This window comes from Copidosoma floridanum, unplaced genomic scaffold (genome assembly GCF_036245765.1).
Source record: "Copidosoma floridanum isolate Cflo_tuat_1 unplaced genomic scaffold, Cflo_Japanese_pri ptg000031l, whole genome shotgun sequence".
Classification (NCBI taxonomy): domain Eukaryota; kingdom Metazoa; phylum Arthropoda; class Insecta; order Hymenoptera; family Encyrtidae; genus Copidosoma; species Copidosoma floridanum.
The window spans coordinates 1,498,503-1,517,274 of record NW_028321908.1 but is presented as its reverse complement, the minus strand read 5'-3'; the positions used below and the strand labels follow the sequence as shown (position 1 = coordinate 1,517,274).

At 37.9% G+C, this 18,772-nt stretch overlaps 1 protein-coding gene across 1 annotated transcript; it reads right to left on the bottom strand.

Moving 5' to 3' along the window:
• Positions 1-865: 865 nt before the first annotated feature.
• LOC149373392 (uncharacterized) lies at positions 866-17,134 on the bottom strand. The gene is made up of 10 exons (XM_089597219.1): positions 16,986-17,134; positions 16,658-16,896; positions 16,376-16,554; positions 16,047-16,321; positions 15,202-15,831; positions 14,578-15,138; positions 14,172-14,325; positions 13,001-14,099; positions 10,691-10,866; positions 866-1,021 (listed from the first exon to the last, which is right to left on the bottom strand). Exons 1-10 carry the CDS (start codon positions 17,132-17,134, stop codon positions 866-868), a joined length of 3,618 nt encoding a protein of 1,205 aa, XP_089453345.1.
• Between the last annotated feature and the right edge of the window lie 1,638 nt (positions 17,135-18,772).

The window sequence follows — 18,772 nt, the reverse complement described above, 5'->3', positions numbered from 1 at the left end:
TGAATGGGTCTAACTAAGACAGTACTGCTGGTCCTAACCCTTTCAACTCTGACTAGAGAGTTCGGGTCTTTAAAAATCTCTATTATTCGACCTAAAGGCCACTTGCCAGGTGGAGTCAACTCATTTTTTATAAGGATCAAATCTCCTACTTGCATGGACCATTGAGGCGTAAGCCACAAATATAATTTGTTTGAGATCATTCTTAAGTGGAGATTTTATAGTTTTGTATTTACTACTGATGTTGAGAAAATGTTCAGACAGATAACGGTTCACCCTGAGGATCAGGTCTTTTAGGCTATTCTTTGGCGCTCACAACCATCTGATCCAGTAAAAACTTATTTACTCACTACAGTCACTTATGGCCTGATCAGCTCGCCATATTTGGCTACTCGTGTTCTTTGACAGCTGGCAATGGATAGTATTCATTCACATCCAAGAGCCACCAAAATTATCTCAGAAGAGTTCTATCTTGACGATTGTCTCTCTGGCGCTCACTCTCTTTTGGAAGCACAGCAAAAGGGCGCTGAGCTTCTAGATTTAGCTCAATCAGGCGGTTTTCTTCTGAGAAAATGGTCTTCTAACTCGCTGAAGTACTCTCAAAGATCCCTGATAAGTTTAAGATTAGCAAGCCCAAAGAATTCAAAGACTATGATCAAACGGTCTCTGTTCTTGGCTTGTCTTGGAATCCCAAAAATGATGAATTTCAATTTCAACTAGTCGTTGATCCTAGTCTTCAGTCTTGGACGAGACGATCATTATTGAGACAGTTGGCGAAGATCTTTGACCCTTTGGGATGGTTTTCACCTGTTATCATTTTGGGCAAAATTCTCTTTCAGTCCCTGTGGCTGCTTAAAGTATCATGGGATCAACCCTTGCCACCACCAATAGTCTCTAAATGGATTAGTTGGTTTGACGAATTACCCCAGTTGAACCAAATAACAATACCTCGCTGGAATTTCTTATCGCCTGATTTCGATTTCAAGGGTTTGATGTCAAGGGGTTGATGTAACTCTTCAATTAGCTAAAACCAAAATAAGCCCAATTAAGACTTAGAGTATTACACGGTTGGAACTTTGCGCTGCTCAGCTTCTTGCGGAAATAATTAGACATTTCTCAGATTGTTGTCCTGTCAAGGAAGCGCCTGTCCACCTATGGATCGACTCCTTAAATGTATTGCATTGGCTAAATGCTCCGCCTTCTAAGTGGCCTACCTTTATTGCCAACAGATGCTCTAATATTTACGAGCTAGTACCTAAAGCTGAATGGCATCATATAAGGTTTAAGCAAAACCCAGCTGATATCGCCTCGCGGGGAATGTATCCAAGTCAAATGAGTGGACAGCGTTAATGGTTTTCTGACCCAGATATACTACACGAGTTCCAACCCGAATACTTAAAGCTCAAAATTGACCTCCTTGAAGATACTTCGCATGTTAATATATTAGTTAAGGATAAAGGCCTAGATACCTTTGTCAATGGATTGTATGGACGTTATTCCAAATGGGAAGGACTACTTCAAGTAACTGCTTACTGTCTTAGATTTGTTTATAAACTCCTTGTCAAAATAATTCAAAGGAAGTCAAAAAATCATACTGACAATTTTAAACCTCAATTACCTTTTATTTCTGTAAATACTTATTTTAATTTAGCTTTATTCAACCTATCAATCGAGGAATTAGAAAATGCTGCACTCTTGTTAGTCCACACACATCAGCAACGTTGGTTTTCTGCTGATTTAGCTATTCTTCGACGAAACCAAAGTCTCAAGCCTGATGAATTTGAACAGCTTCCATCGTTTAGTCGCTTACGTAAACTTACACCAGTGCTCACTCATGAACTTCTACGAATAGGTGGTAGGCTTAGCAACTCGCTATTGGATTCAGATTCTAAACACCCACTGATACTTCATGGTTACGACTACGTCACTCGACTACTGATTGACTACTTTCATCGAACCATGTTACATAGAGGTGTCGAAATGGTCTTAGTCTCTCTCAGGAGAAAATATTGGGTGCTACGAGGCCGTAAAGTAGTGCGCGCAGAACTCAGTCATTGTTTTACTTGTAAGCGATACAAGTCAAGAACTCAAACTCAATTAATGGGTGATCTTCCCGATTGCAGAGTCACTCCTAGTCCTCCGTTTCAGAGGACAGGTGTTAATTATGCTGGACCCTTTCCAGTTTGACTATCAAAATGTCGTGGAAAGGGCAAACTCAAAGGCTACATCGTTGTTTTCGTGTGTATGGCAACTAAAGCCATACATTTAGCGATTGTGGAAGATTATTCAACAGAGTCGTTTATTGCGGCCTTCCAGCATTTCGTCTTACGTAGAGGTCACTGTGCTGACTTATACAGTGATCAGGGTACAAATTTTGTTGGAGCTGACCACAAGCTCAGAAAAATGCTTAAGGATCGACATCAGTCAGATCGATTTGCTGATAACTTAATGTCATTAGGAACAGAATGGCATTTGAATCCACCAGCTGCTCCCTAGTTTGGTGGTATTTGAAAGTCAGCCATGAAATCAACCAAGTTTAATCTAAAACGAGTTGTGGGTGACCAAATCTTGACTTTCGTTGAATTCTCAACTTTTCTCTGTCGCATTAAGGCTTGCATTAACTCTCGTCAACTCTGCCCCTTGACAGACAACCCACTTGACTTGAATCCATTAACTCCTGCACATTTATTAACCCTGAGGGCTTCTTATTTTGTCCCAGAACACGACCTTCTAGCTAAAAGGGTTTCTCCATTACAAAGGTGAAAATTAATATCGCAGGCTGTTCAGGTTTTTTGGAAAAGGTGGTCCTCGGAGTACCTCAGCACCCTTCAGGCACGATCCAAGTGGCTTAAGCCTCAAAGGTCCATGCAAGTAGAAGATTTGATCCTTATCAAAAATGAGTTGACTCCACCTGGCAAGTGGCCTTTAGGTCGAATAATAGAGATTTTTAAAGACCCAAACTCTCTAGTCAAAGTTGAAAGGGTTAGGACCAGCAGTACTGTCTTAGTTAGACCCATTCACAAATTAATTCTGCTGAAAACTAGCTCTGAATTGACGCCAATAACTTAGAATAGGATCTTAGAACAAGAATTTAATGTTGATTTTAAAAAAAAAAGGGGAGCATATTAGTTTCAATTGATTAAATTTTAAATGTAATACCTAGTAATTAAGCCCGAGTTAAAATTTTGTTCATATAATGATTATATAATTATCCTTGTAAGTAGACAAGCAGTCTACATTAATATTTTCAAATTTCGGTTTATACGTTATACTTTGTTTATTTTGTTTATTTTTCTCTTTCTTTGATGTACATTCGTACTGACTGCTGTCCATCAACCAGGGTACTACCTTACGATTATGTGCACAGGTATTCAGGCCCACGCAATGGGTATCCAGGCATTGAAGTGGCTCAACAACAACGACGGTTTACGTTAAACCGGCTGGAAATGGCGGCCTGCAGCTATGATGAGAAGCATTTTCAAGTGCTATGATGCCCTGCTGTGACAGGCGAACACACCGTAAGTGTTAGCCCGCTGCCGATAAAACCCTTGTTGTTCTGTGAAGCAAGAAGGTTTATAAGTACGGCACACAAAGGAAATTAAAAGAGCGAGGGCACCAATAGCCGACTATGTGCGAGCCATGTACTTATGAGAGCAAGAAAGCACTATGTATGATAATTGTTTTCTATGTAGCTAAAAGCTATTTACCAAAGTGGCAAACGAGTAATAGTACTCGAGCTAGTACAGCTAAAAATAATCTGAGCTTTTATATGAAGCTAAAAGCTTTTTACCAAAGTAGCAAACGAGTAATAGTACTCGAGCTAGTACAACTAAAAATAATCTGAGCTTTCATATGAAGCTAAAAGCTTTTTACCAAAGTAGCAAACTAGTAATAGTACTCGAGCTAGTACAGCTAAAAATAAGCTGAGCTTTTATATGAAGCTAAAAGCTATTTACCAAAGTAGCAAACGAGTAATAGTACTTGAGCCAGTGCAAAAAACAAAAAAAATAAGTCTGCGCAACGCAGGAAGAACAAGATGGCCAGCGAGTAGGTACTAGGGCCTGTGCACTAAAAGATGGCGACAAATCGCACGAAAAAAGTGTAGCAATAAGCTACGCAACGAAGCCAACGAGTATGTACTCAAGTTCGTGTACGATGAGCAAAAAGCACTGAACTTACCACAAGTACCAAGTTTTGATGTATGCGAACGTGTGTGAGAGAGAGAAAGATACGCCTAACGCGCCAGCACGCTGACCGTGTCCGCACGTCAGTCGTGAAGAAGAAGTTGGTTAAGATGGCCGACTTCGTAACTCTCACGTGGCTGATAATGAGCCGAAGCTCTCAACTCACCCTTTTGATCCGGCTCGCAGAACAAATGTTTGGGATTGGAAACCCAATGATTGTAGACTGTATGATTTGAATTTACCGGTTGCGATGGAAAAGAGTGGGAGCCAATTGCTTGGATTTAATAAAAGATTAACACTCACACCTTTTTATGTATAACAAAATAATAAAGTTTATTAACAGCAGAAATTACAACACTTGATGAGAAAAAATTGAAAAACAGTGGTAAATAACAAAATTACGTTTTATGTGCGCTAGTTTAAGGATATTGAACGAAGATAAAGAACAGTTATTTTACTAATATAATTAAACTAAAATGATGTTGTTTAAGGCACGTGAGCAAATTACACAAGACATTTTCTCTTTCTATTTAAAATGATTTACTCGAGAAAATGTCTGCTTGGTTGGTGTACGCAGTGACCACACTGTGGTTCACTGGACGAGCGATCGGTGCGGACTGACTAAATGCTCACAGGCGAGCAGTCGTGAGCAGCTAAAGTAACTTAAACGTGGAGCGCTATGATTGGTGGTCACGCAGGACCATCGTACGCACGCAATTGGTTACAAAATACTAAAGTTAATTGCTAGCGCGCGAATATATAAATTCTTTATAGTTAATGTTTTGTAATACTTATTTGCTGTTGCACACAAATGATAAATAAATTAATAGTTTATTTACAATAATAAATATTAACACTTTAGACAATATTTTAGACGACTACAAATTAGACATTTATAATTTTATAGAAATTTATAAATTCAAATAGAGGCTTTGATAGATTGTGATATTAATTTGATATGTAGCTCAAAATTGTACACATTAATATATTTATTATGTGCACATTATCATTCTTAAAAAATTAATTACATAAATTATTAAAATTGGTTCTTACTTTTAGAGACTTGCATGAATTAAAGGAAGAAGACGAGTTAAATAATCTCCACTTTTCGATTGAAAGTAATGAACCGAAGGATAATTCACCTTTACAAACCTTTTCTAATAACGAACTATCTACCTGTGATGCTGCAGTTGACAATGAATTGCAAAAAAATGACGAGAGTATCAAAGTTATAAAAACTATTGATGTTTTGCACGATAACAATATCATTAATGATTATCAGGATTATACGGCAGCTTCTAATGTTAAAAAATTTAATTATAACAATGAATACAAAAACATTCCATCAAATACAAAACTTTTTTATAATTTTCAGAGAACAAATGGGTCAAATGGTTTACAGCAACAACGAAATAATGAAGTTTCTTTGAGCCATGTAGAAGAAAAAAGCATCGTCGTTGTACAAGATATAATGGTAAACATTTTAGCAATATTCTATAAACCCAAGATATTTTTAAAGTTACTTTTTGAAAAGAAGCGCTAGGCAGGCCAAAATGTAGGTGGGTAGATAAAGTTTTGGAAACCTCAAAGAAAATCGATAGACTAGATGTCAGGCCATGGGTAGATATGGCGCAAAACAGGGAAGAATAGCGTAAAATTTTACTCAGCAATGAATTTTTGAATTCCTGATGCCTCCCAATTACAACCGTAATAATTTTTTAAAAAGAATTTGCTTCAGAATTTTTGTAATTATGTAAAATCATACACTGACACTACACAAAAAATATTTAAATTTATCGTTAAGTTAGGGGATTGAGAAAATGTAAAACTGCATCTTAAGTTGACGTCTAATACACTAAAAGTTTAATAAATTTTTAAAAGAAATTTTAATATACCTTTGAAAAAAAATAATGTGTATTCACCACGTGTATTAAAATAAATTATATTAACCTGAAGGTGAATAAACCTATAAAATTATATTTTAATTTTTAATGTAAGGGAACAATTGAATCGGCAAATCACCAGAATGATGACAGTATTTTGATACCAAGTATTACTCCAGTAAAAAATGTAGATGAAGAGAATATTAAAAAAAAAAAGAAGTTTGGTGGAAGTGGAAAAAAAGCATGAAATTGATGCAAGTACGAGCTATGGTAAAGGAAAAAGAATAAGAAAATGAAAAGAAGACAGAGACTTATTGTACGTATAGTTATTTTCAATTTCTTCTCTCATTTTATTAGAAATAAACAAAAGCTATGTTGCGGATTGCTGATTTTTTAATTCCATAAAACGATAATGCTTTGATGGAAAAAGTTTTAGCATTAAGTATGCGTGTTGTTATATTATGTTATGTTGTGTTATGTTTGTAACTTATTCTTACTTATTTTCACTCAAATTAATATTTTTTATAAATTAATATGGCACATTTTACGAACATTCCGAAACAATATTAGCGAAATCTGTCAGCTAGTTCTAAAACGCCCCAGCCTCCTTAATGAACAGCAATTTTTTCGCGTCGTTGATAGTGATTTTCATTCATTGCATGGTTTTAAAAAAAAATAATTATATACAAAGACCTAAGGCCTCAACGATTTTTTACGTCGATTAATTATATATATTAATTATAATTACTAGCGCTATAATGTACATATAAGTGTATAACACTATTATATGTACACAGTGTGAATAGAAAGTTATAGGAAGAAAAAGGAAGGGATTTAAAAAAAAATCGGTCGTATTCGTATTCGCTATGTCCGCAGCAGACATCACCGTAAAAAATAGTAACGAAGATTTACTATTCAATTTATAAAAATGTACTTGGAAGAACATCGTTAAAATACAATTTTGTTGTACTTTAACTCAATTCGTCCTAATTCTACTTCTGCTGTTGTACTTTTACAACGCCTAGCGCTGTAAATAATCTGACCAAGGCTAGACGTGGTAATTTTACTATGGCAATAGTCGAGTTTTTTTACAAATTTTGTAGTGAATCAACTAATCTGGTAGAAGAGTTTCAGCACTGTAGTGTAATATAAAATGTATACGTAATTATTTAATCTCAATTTCAGTAAATACTGGTTGTATAACTTTTTTTTTTAATTCATCATCATTGCCCATTAGAACTCAGACGTAGCTTGTTGAGATCCCATGTTAAGCCCCACGGTGGTATATAACATTGATTTATTTATTCATCGGTTCATTAATCAGTGTAGGGATACAGTGGGATAGATAAGAGAACGATTCTTGCGCGGGGAAAAAACTCCTTCAATTTTTTCGAAAAAGCCTCTTCCCAGAGTGAGAATCGAGCCTGGCCATTAAGATACACAGGCAGCCATGCTATATTTACTGAGCCATCACTTGTCTTAATTGATTAATTGATCTAGAAGTGTAAATTTTTTTGCATTATTAAAATTTAATGATTAACGTTAATTTTTAAATAAATAACAAAACTGTTCATTGGCTGTATTCTCGAGTCCCAAAACAGCCCGTAGAATTTTTGTGGGCCCTTATTGACAAGCTTCCTTGAATCTACTATGTACGTGGTTATATGGATTATAATATAATACAAATCTTGATATATATTATATATCAAGATTTGTAAATGTTTCATGCAAATTTACAAGTTTTCTTCATAATAATAAATATGAATGTAGACTTATTGCACCACAAATAAATCTAAAAAAAAAATTGACAGACGAAAAATAGAGGTTAGAAAACACTTGTTACAGCTACTAGCATTGCGTAAAGTAGGGCCTTGATAATACTCGCACAATTAAAATAGGTGCACCTATTATCGACTTTCTTATAAATTCACACAAAAAAAACAGAAAATACGAAAAAAATTGTTCATCATGTAATTCATACCTTTCTAATATAACTATGATACTTGCCATAATTGATAAATCCAATTAATTCATTTCTAATACTACAACATGCATGACCTTAAGCTTTTCGTCGAAAAATCGAGTGGGATCGCGCCAGAACCGAAGCAAGCATACACGTTACATGTTAATTAGGTCTCGATAATATGGCCACTATCTTTTTTTTTCGTACCGATTGGCTCATGTTTACCGGGGCAAGCACCAGTCCCGAGGGACTTGCGATGCAGGCTCAAAGGACTCCTTATTATATACTTACCTTGGTCAGGTGAGCACGAGGTACGATAGCTATTTTTTCTTTCAAGGGCACTTGGGCCGTAAAATAGCCCCGGAGACGATGGCACTTATCCGACGAAAACTACTATTTATACCATGGGCCCAAAGTGCAGCTGCGCTTTGCGCCCTCGGGCTGACTTTGGGTCCACGGGCACAAGGTAAATTACCGTGCCCAAAGTGTGGCCATGGGCGTAAAATTGCACTTTTAGCCCGCGAGACAAAAAATGACTTATGCACCTCGGGCGCAATCATACAATAAACCACGGCCTTCAGCCGCACTAGTCGCACTGTGCGCCCTAGGTACGTAGTATACTATATATACTATTTTGTGTACTTTAATCATGCATGTTATATAAAATAATGTTGAACCTTTTACAATATTTCGATCACGTTTTATATAAACATCTCATGATCTTATTTAATTCTATTAATTACCTTAAAGTTAATAAACTTATACGAGTGGCAAAAGTCTTAATTCTGATGTTTTTACACGAATATTAGAGGGACAGACGAAATAAAAAACTGTCGAATCTGCTATAGAGTTGCATTGACAATACCGTGGTAGATTATAACTACAGTCAAAACACACTAAATAGATACGGTTCGCTATCTGGACGATTCATATGGACGGCTCCGAAAAAAGATTCAAAAAAATCCCCAGCAAAAACAAACAACAGTTAAGATTTTTGATTAAAACTGTCAAAACTCTCACTAAGTTCCGACCAATGTACACCTCCTACGACCAAGAACATCAAATCTCTGTTTTTTTGATCAATTTTTTCCATGAATAAAATTTATTTTAGTTGGAATAATCATTGAAAAAATCAGAGTTTTTTTGCGTTTCATCAAAATTTTTTTTGGGCGAAATGTCAGTTTGCAAAAAAAAAAAAAAAGTTTTTTTTGAGTTTCTTAAAAAACTTATTTCAGGCGTAATGTCAAGAATCGGGCGAAATATCAATTTAAAAAAATGTAAACAATTTTTTTTTATTTCTTAAAAATTTTTTTAGGCCTAATGTCAAGAATTAGGCGTAACGTCAAAAATTGGGCGAAATATCATGCATTAGGCGATGTATCAATTAGGCGAAATATCATCGTCCTATAGTGTCATAATGGATACCCGTTAGCATCGACCGTGGACAAGTATGATGTGCGGTTAAACTGCCTGTGGTAAAAAAGTTTTGTTTTAAAGATTTTTAAACAATAGGGGAGAGTGGGGTATGTGGGCCACCATAACTGAAGAAGACGATTCAAAAAATAAATAAAGATATGTATTTTTTTATTTTTTTCTATAGAATCGTCAAGGTAAACGTCTAAGTAACATGTTTCAAAATTTAGAATAAAATTTTTAATATTATTAATTGGTGTAAAAACAATAATTTCAAGTCATCTAAATAGACACTCTGTACCCCCCCAGGAGTTGTGGAGTGTCATCAGGTGGGGTACAGGGAGTGCGGAGATATTTTTTTAGTTTGATAGTAAGATGGTAAAAGAGTAAAACTAATAAATAACTATTTTTAGAATCATCACATTTTTATTTATAAAACTTTTTATAAACTCACATAAAATAGCACAAACATAAAAACTATTATTATACTTATCAAAAAAATAACAATATATTACTTTAATCTCTATTATCGCTTTAGAAATTTGTACTATAATCATTTAGCTCAAGTTCAAAAATTTTTTTTATATGATTAATGATTGAACTAATCTTTAAAAATAAACTTTTTTTAAATTCTCTACAACTCAGATATTACTTGAGTCAAAGAAAGATCATAAGAGTTAATTACATCACTTGCAACCGTATTTATGATTGAATCATAGTTATTTATATTCGGTGCAAAACGTTTGGTTTGCTTTTTGCCAGAAAAAGATTTTTTGCGTTTTTTTGTTGGCTGGATCTTACATACTTAGATTGCTCTTAAATTGTTACATTAAATGTATCTTTTGACGCTCATTTGGTTTTTTCTTTGGGTACCTATTAAATAAATTTTTTTTTCTAATAGCAACAAGTTCTTGTATATATTCATTTAAGATGGTAACAGCTGATGTACTTTCTTGGGCTTTTTTTTCTCTAAAGATTTACTTGCATGGATCACATCTTCATATTTTCCTTGTTATCAGCTAGCAAATTCTTATCACTTTTATCAGTCGATGGTCTTGCAGGGTTATTAAAAATTTCATACGATGCATCAACATTATTGGCTCGTGTTTGACTATTTGGAGTAAATGATGCCACTGAGTTCTACGAATTAATTTAAAAAAATTAAATATTAAATGAGTCATACAAATATTTATAAAATGAACAAAACATATTACCAGCAAATCTATTGCTTCATTTAAATTTTTAATTACCGAGTACGAAGTTTTAACAACAGGATCTATACTTTCATGAGTGTTGTGCATTCTGTTGTCATGGTCAGTGTCAACAAGTTGTTGAATTTGACTTGATTCTGTTGTAGTAGCAAGACTGTTGCCATGCATTATTTTAGTTGAAGTTTTACGGCACTCGCTTAATTTAGTTTGTGACTCTGGGAATAAAATAGAATAAAGTTCAAAATTGTACAATAACTGGAGTAGTTTAGTAAAATACAAACTTTTGACGTACCTGTGCTAGTTTTATCTTATTTGAAGAACAAGTTAGGCGAGCGTTTACTCCATTTAAATCAACAAAATCAGATTTGTCAAAGGTATTTGGGTTAAATAGATAAATCCCATTTTTTTCAAACGCTTTTACAGCTGTTTTGATTTTTGCAGCTTTTGCAAATGCATTACCAAATAACGAAAAAACTTTTGTTATGATTACTTTTTCACCCTGCCTTTGATATTTATTCACCTCCTCCGTGTAATAGTGACTGAGTGGTTTCATGAAACCAACATCAAGAGGCTGAAGTTTGTGTGTGCAATAAGGCGAAAGACAAATAATAACAACTCGATTTAAACGCGCAAGATTAATAATGTCTAAATTTTTCACGTGAGACACATGTCTGACCAATAAAAATAGCACAGGATTGCTTACACTCAGCGCTCTCAAGAGTGACTGCCAACCTTGCAGGACATTCAAATTGGATGTATAGAGCAAGACGCAAAACCCCAGATGACTCGACAAAATTCCATACACCATAACTTGATATATTAATCCTAAGCTATTTAACCCAATAACCCAACGCGCCCAAAAGCAGTATCACAAGCTTGAATACTCGATAAAATACGTTAAACAATTACACAAGCGCCAATCCCCACACAACCCGGGGCACTTTCTAGTCGCTTTAATTATTGATAAAATAAATAAAATAACACAAGCCAAAATCCCCACACAACCCGAAGCGCTTTCTGGTTGCTTTGTTAATTAATACAATAAATAAAGTAAAGCAAGTGCCAATCCCCACACAACCCAGGGCACTTTCTGGTCGCTTTAATTATTAATAAAATAAATAAAATAACACAAGCACCAATCCCCACACAACCCGGGGCACTTTCTGGTCGCTTGAACTATTAACACAATTAAATCAAATAACACAAGCACCAATCCCTACACAACCCGAAGCGCTTTCTGGTTTCTTTATTAATTAATACAATAAATAAAGTAGAGCAAGCGCCAATCCCCACACAACCCAGGGGACTTTCTGGACGCATTAATTTTTAATAAAATAAATAAAGTAGAGCAAGCGCCAATCCCCACACAACCCAGAGCGCTTTCTAGTTGCCTTATTAATTTATACGAATTAAAATAACACAAGCACCAATCCCTACACAACCTGAAGCGCTTTCTGGTTGCTTTGTTAATTAATATAATAAATAAACTAGATGTTGCGGATTGACTTGTATGTCAATTAAGTGGACTGTATAATTTAATTGTAGCCAGACTTGTAGCGAAAGGAGAGTAGAAGTTGGAAGTTGCAGGTGCGCAGCACATGGAAGGAACTTCTCGTAAAAAAAGCAAAACACTACTCTTTTAACTATTAAAGAACTATATTTTAATAAAGAAAAGAGGAAAACATTAATAATGAATTTAACAAAGAAATGAAAAGTTAATGCGGAGTCCCATCGCACGGGTACTTTACAAAGTCAAATAAACTATAAGCGGTTTAACTATAAGCGTTGTGACTACTTGAGCGGACAGACGTGGACTAGCGGCTCGGCACTACACAAAGGGCCGTAATAGTCGCACGCACACACGCATACATACTCGCGCACGCTCACACGCATACTCGCGCTCTCTCTCACTCGTACAGTAGTCAGCAGACAACTGTACAACGCCGGGTTAGCAAGAGCCTTCGAGAATTTTCTCGAATCCTTAACATTCTCCCCGACCTTGCTGAACCGAAGGGGAAGCAACAAATTAAAAAACAGTCTAGGGTATCGAAAAAAATTAGATAAAGAAAAGGAAAAGAAAATACCGCACACTATGGTTAGAATTTTAACCAATTTCAAAATAGCTCAAAACTCAAAACAAAGGAAACTAACAATTTTTCTTAAGCACTAAACGCAGTTTTACAAAAAAAAAAAACCATTAAAATAAGACTTACAAAATATGATAAGAGAGCGCTTTCTCTTTTACAAATCATTCGCACTTCGCACGCAAAAGGATGAGTTTAGTCACGGGTCGCTCAAAGGACGCGAAAGCAGTGCGAAGTTTAACGACGCGAACCAAACCATCCCTACCAAAAAACACCTCTGTAACTCGAGCTAGCGGCCAGTGACCCAGGGGAGTAATTTCCTTTTCAATGAGCACAAGATCCCCTATCTTTAATGATCTTTGAGGCTGGCACCATTTAACTCGAGTTAATAACTGCTGCAGATACTCGGACGACCAGCGGCGCCAATACTGTTGAACCATTTGAGTCATTAGTTTCCACTGATGCAGACTAGAGATCTTGACGTCAGTTAAGTCGGGCTCAATAGCGAGAAATGAGGGTCGCATGATAAGAAAGTGAGCTGGAGTGAGGGGTAAAAGGTCCTCGGGGGAGTCAGACAAGGGGGTGATCGGCCTAGAGTTGAGGCATGCTTCGACTTGGCAGAGCAGCGTGGAATACTCTACAACAGTAAGGATTTGATTTACGATAATTCGTCTCAAATGATGCTTGACCGACTTGACAGCGGACTCCCATAATCCACCAAAATGGGGAGCAGCCGGGGGGTTGAAATGCCATCTAGTGCCACGACGAGCTAGATCATTTAAAAACGGTTCGGATCGAATTACCATTTCAACTTTATCGATCAATTCCTTGGATGCGCCAACGAAATTAGTGCCTCGATCACTAAAAATGTCAGTACATTGACCTCTCCGAGCAGTGAATCTGCTAAAAGCCGCGAGAAAACTCTCTGTATCGTAACTTTCGACGAGCTCGAGGTGGACGGCGCGAGTGCAACAACACACGAATAAAACGATGTAACCCTTGAGAGTTCCTCTACCTCTCGCCTTAGATAAATGAACAGGAAACGGTCCAGCGTAATCAACGCCACATCGAGAAAACGGGGGAGCAGGGGCGACTCGGGCTTCCGGAAAATCAGCCATCTGTTGCTTGAGGGTGGGTGCAGAATAACGACGGCACGTGAAGCAGCGTGAAACGATCGAACGAACAGATTGTCGTCCACGAAGAACCCAAAACTTCTGCCTCAACGTGGTGAGCATGAGCTGCGTACCTCCATGCAATGTGAGAAGATGATAATCACGAATGATAAGATTCGTAAGATGATCACCCGGTTGCAAAATGATGGGAAATTTGCAATGCTCAGAAAGGAGCGATCGACTCAACCAACCCTCTACTCGAAGTAAGGAATTAAACAACACCGGTTTGAGGGGAAGAAGAGAACTATTTCAAGGTAAAATGACCTCAGACTCGCTCTCTCGTTTTGTAGAGTCTTGAACGGCCTCTAAGATCTCGTACTCATGTTTAAAGTACAACATCTGATGGCACCGAATAAGGATGAACTCGGCATTATTCAACTCGTCGGAGCTCAAAACAAGACTTTCCGCCTCAAGTAGACTACGAATTCGCAAACGAGAAAGATGGGGTCCAATGATTGGTAACGGTTCCTGAGAAATTAACCTAGTATTTAACGGCGTTGAATTTTTAAGCGACCGTCGATTGAGCATGTTATGATAAGCCTTAAAGCAAAATCTCAGACAATACGCGGTAATGCGTAAGAGTTTATGTAAATTACTGAATTTCAAATATAAGGGCCAAACTCGGGGAGTTTCTCCACAAGTCGTAGCTTGGCAGGACTCTTGATCTCACGGTCTTGTCGTTAGTTCAGGATATGTTAACTCTTTCTCGTGAAGATGATGCGGGCCGTAAAACCAAGTCTCACTAGCTGATAATTGAGACGGCAACACTCCTCGAGAAGCGATATCAGCGGGATTCATTCTTCCAGGGACGTGATGCCAATACGCTAATGGAAGAAGCATATGAATAGCGCTGCAGCGATTGGCGATGAACGTAGGCCATTTGGAAGGCTGAGAATGCAACCAATGAATCACGTCCTTGGAGTCTGACCAAAGATGTACAGAATCAATCTTGATTGGAGAAGTATCGAGGTGGTGTTTCGCAAGCTTCGCAAGTAAGTGCGCAGCATTGAGCTCCAATTTTGGTATACTGGGCGTTTTTAACGAAGCCACCTTGGATTTAGATGCAAGCAGCGAAACAAAGACTTGACCCTCCTTAACAATTCGTAAGTACAACACGGCGGCATAGGCAGCCTTAGAAGCATCAGAATAACCGTGTAATTCTAGACTAACGAACTCAGGAGAAAAATGATTCCAACGAGGAATAGTGATAGCTTTCAACTCTTGAATCTCTCTAAGCCAATGAGTCCAACGTTTAAGAATCTCGCAGGGGGTTTCAGCGTCCCAGTCTAACTACGCTAACCAAAGTTCCTGCATAATAATTTTAGCGAGAATGATTGTAGGGGATAACCAACCAAGAGGATCGAACAATTTAGCCGTAGTTGACAGAATAGAACGTTTGGTCAAAATTTGTTTTACTTCGGGAGCATTGATTTTGTAATGGAAAACATCCTCTTTCGGGTGCCAAGAAAATCCCAAAACGGACACAGAAGCTTCAAGATGGCCAAATTGATGAGGATTAGTACAAAGCAAATGTGGAGACAAGACAAGTAATATATTAGGATCGTTAGACGCCCATTTCCGAAGCGGGAAATTTCCTGTATCCGAGGCTCCAATCAATTCATTTACCTTTTTTACGGCGATGGGTACATCATGTGCTCCTGAAAGTATATCATCCATATAGATCTCTTCGTTTAATACGACTAAAGCCAAAGGAAACTGAGAAGCACAATTGCTTGCTAACTGCTTAATCGTTCGACAAGCCAAATAAGGAGAACAAGCGAGGCCATACGCAATAGTCGTGAGCTGAAAACTTTTCAAGCGAGCTTGTAAATCATATCTCCAGACAATGTGTTGGTAACGACGATCAATCTCACGAACAAGCACTTGCCTGAACATTTTCTCGATATCGGTAACGAAGGCATATCTATAATGACGCCATTTTAAGATTAAATCGAACAGATAAGGAAGTAGGTTAGGCCGATATGAAGGAGGTCGTTAAGGGAAATTCCCTCGCTATTTCGAGAGGAGCCATTGAAGACCGTCCTAAGTTGGGTAGTCGAGCTAGAAGCCTTGAGGACTCCGTGATAAGGGAGGTACCAACAGGGTAAAGAATGACTAACAGCTACCGTATGACCCAACCCTTCATATTCATCCATAAACTTGATATAAGCGTCTCTTAAAGGAGGGTTTTTAACAAATCGATTTTCTAACGAATTTTGAACTGAGACTGCTTGATAATGAGAATCGATTAAAGATTGCTGACGAATAGTTGGGTCCTCTTTGAAGAGTAGACCGACAACGTAACGTTCATCTTCTAATCTACTAACCGTACTACGATGAAACTGCTCGCAACTCTCCTCTTCAGCCGAGAGGGTAGACTTGGGGCGAGAAACTTCCTCCGTTTCCCAAAATTTCTGCACTAACCGATTGAGTTCAATATCCGAAGTACAATGTTAAAAACTAACTACCAGGTTAGGGGAGTGTTTCGTGACAGAACCCAAAACGAGCCATCCCAGAGCCGTTGCAATGGCGATGGGCTCATTAACTTGGCCCTTACAAACACCGCCTTTGACAATGAGAGCATGGATATCGGCTCCCAAAGGCAAGTCAATCTTATCTGAACTAGTAAATTCTGGATCAGCTAGATCTAAACCAATCAAGTGTTGAAAACCACAATCGACCTTAATCAAGGGTGGTTGGTAAGATGAAACCTTATTGAGGACCAAAGCATTTACCTTAAACCCACTCGCTGCATCTGCTGCTGCTGTTGCAGATCAATTTGGTATCTCTGCTGTCGTCGCGCCTGCTGTTGCAGGCCACCCGCTGCATCTGCTGCTGCTGTTGCATATCAATTTGGTATCTCTGCTGTCGTCGCGCCTGCTGCTGCAGGCCACCCGCTGCGTCTGCTACTGCAGACCTCCTTGTCGTCGCGCCTGCTGCTGCAGGCCACCCGCTGCGTCTGCTACTGCAGACCTCCTTGTCGTCGCACCTGCTGCTGCAGGCCACCCGCTGCGTCTGCTACTGCAGACCTCCTTGTCGTCGCGCCTGCTGCTGCAGGCCACCCGCTGCGTCTGCTACTGCAGACCTCCTTGTCGTGGCGCCTGCTGCTGCTGGCCACCCGCTGCGTCCGCTACTGCAGACTTCCTTGTCGTCGCGCCTGCTGTTGCAGGCCAACCGCTGCGTCTGCTGCTGCTGTTGCAGATCAATTTGGTATCTTCTGCTGTCATCGCGCCTGCTGCAGTTGGCCACTTGCTGTGTCTGCTGTTACTGTAAGACACCCTAGTCCTTCTTTTCAAGGTTACAAATAGAAACTCAGGTATTGAAATCTGTTTGTACCAATCCCAACACAATCCGAGGAACTTTCTGGTCCTTTGAATTATAAAGAAAAAAACAAAGGAGTGCAAGCGCCATTTCAAACACAACCCAGGGCGCTTTCTGGTCGTTTTAATTATTGATAGAATAAATAAAATAACACAAGCATCAATTCCCACACAACCCTCAAGTGCTTTCTGGTTTCTTTGTTAATTAATACAATAAATAAAGTAGAGCAAGCGACAATCCCCACGCAACCCAGGGCGCTTGCTGGACGCATTGATTTTTGATAAAATAAATAAAGTAGAGCAAGCGCCAACATCCACACAATCCGGGGCACTTTCTAGTTGCTTTAACTAATAATTAAATTACCTAAAATAACACAAGCACCAATCCCCACAAAATTCAAAGCGCTTTCTGGTTGCTTTGCTAATTAATATAATAAAAGAAGTAGAGCAAGCGCCAATCTCCACACAACACCAGGCGCTTTCTAGACGCGTTAATTAATAATAAAATAAATATAGTGAAACAATCGCCAATCCCCACACAACCTGAGGCGCTTTCTAGTTGCCTTGTGAATTTATACAATATATAAAGTAGAACAATCGCCAATCCCCACACAACCTGGGTTGCTTTCTGGTCACTTTAATTATTAATAAAATAAATAAAATATCACAAGCACCAATCCCCACACAACCCGGAGCGCTTTCTGGTTAATTGTTAATTAATACAATAAATAAAAAAGTGCAAGCGCCAATCCCCACACAACCCCAGGAACTTTCAAGTCCATTGAATTAATAATAAAATGAATAAAGTAGAGCAAGCGCCATTCCCCGCACAACCCAGGGCGCGTTCTGGTAACTTTAATTATTTATAGATTTAAATAAAATAACACAAGCACCAATTTCCACACAACCCAAGGCGCTTAACAGTCGCTTAAATAAATAATATAATTAAATTAAATAACACAAGTTCCAATCCCCACACAACCCAAGGCACTTTCTGGTCACTTTAATTATTTATAAAATTAATAAAATAACACAAAAATCAATCCTCGCATAACCCGAGGCGCTTTCTGGTCGCTTTAATTATTAATAAAATAAATAAAATAGAGCAAGCACAAATCACCACACAACCGGAAGCGCTTACTGGTTGCTTTGTTGATTAATACAATAATTAAAGAAAAGCAAGCGCCAATCCCCACACTACTTAGGGCACTGTCTGGTTGCTTTAATTATTTATGAAGTTAATAGAATAACACAAGCACCAATCCCCACACAACCCGAGGAACTTTCTGGTCCATTGAATTAATAATAAAATAAAAAAAGTAGAGCAAGCGCCATTCCCCGCACAATCCAGGGCACTTTCTGGTCGCTATAATTATTAATAGAATTAAATGAAATAACACAAGCACCAATCCCCACAGAACCCAGGATGCTTTCTAGTTACTTTGATTATTAATGAAATAAATAAAATAACACAAGCACCGATTCCCACACAACCTAGGGCGCTTTCTGATCGCTTAAACTAGTAATATGATTAAATAAAATAAC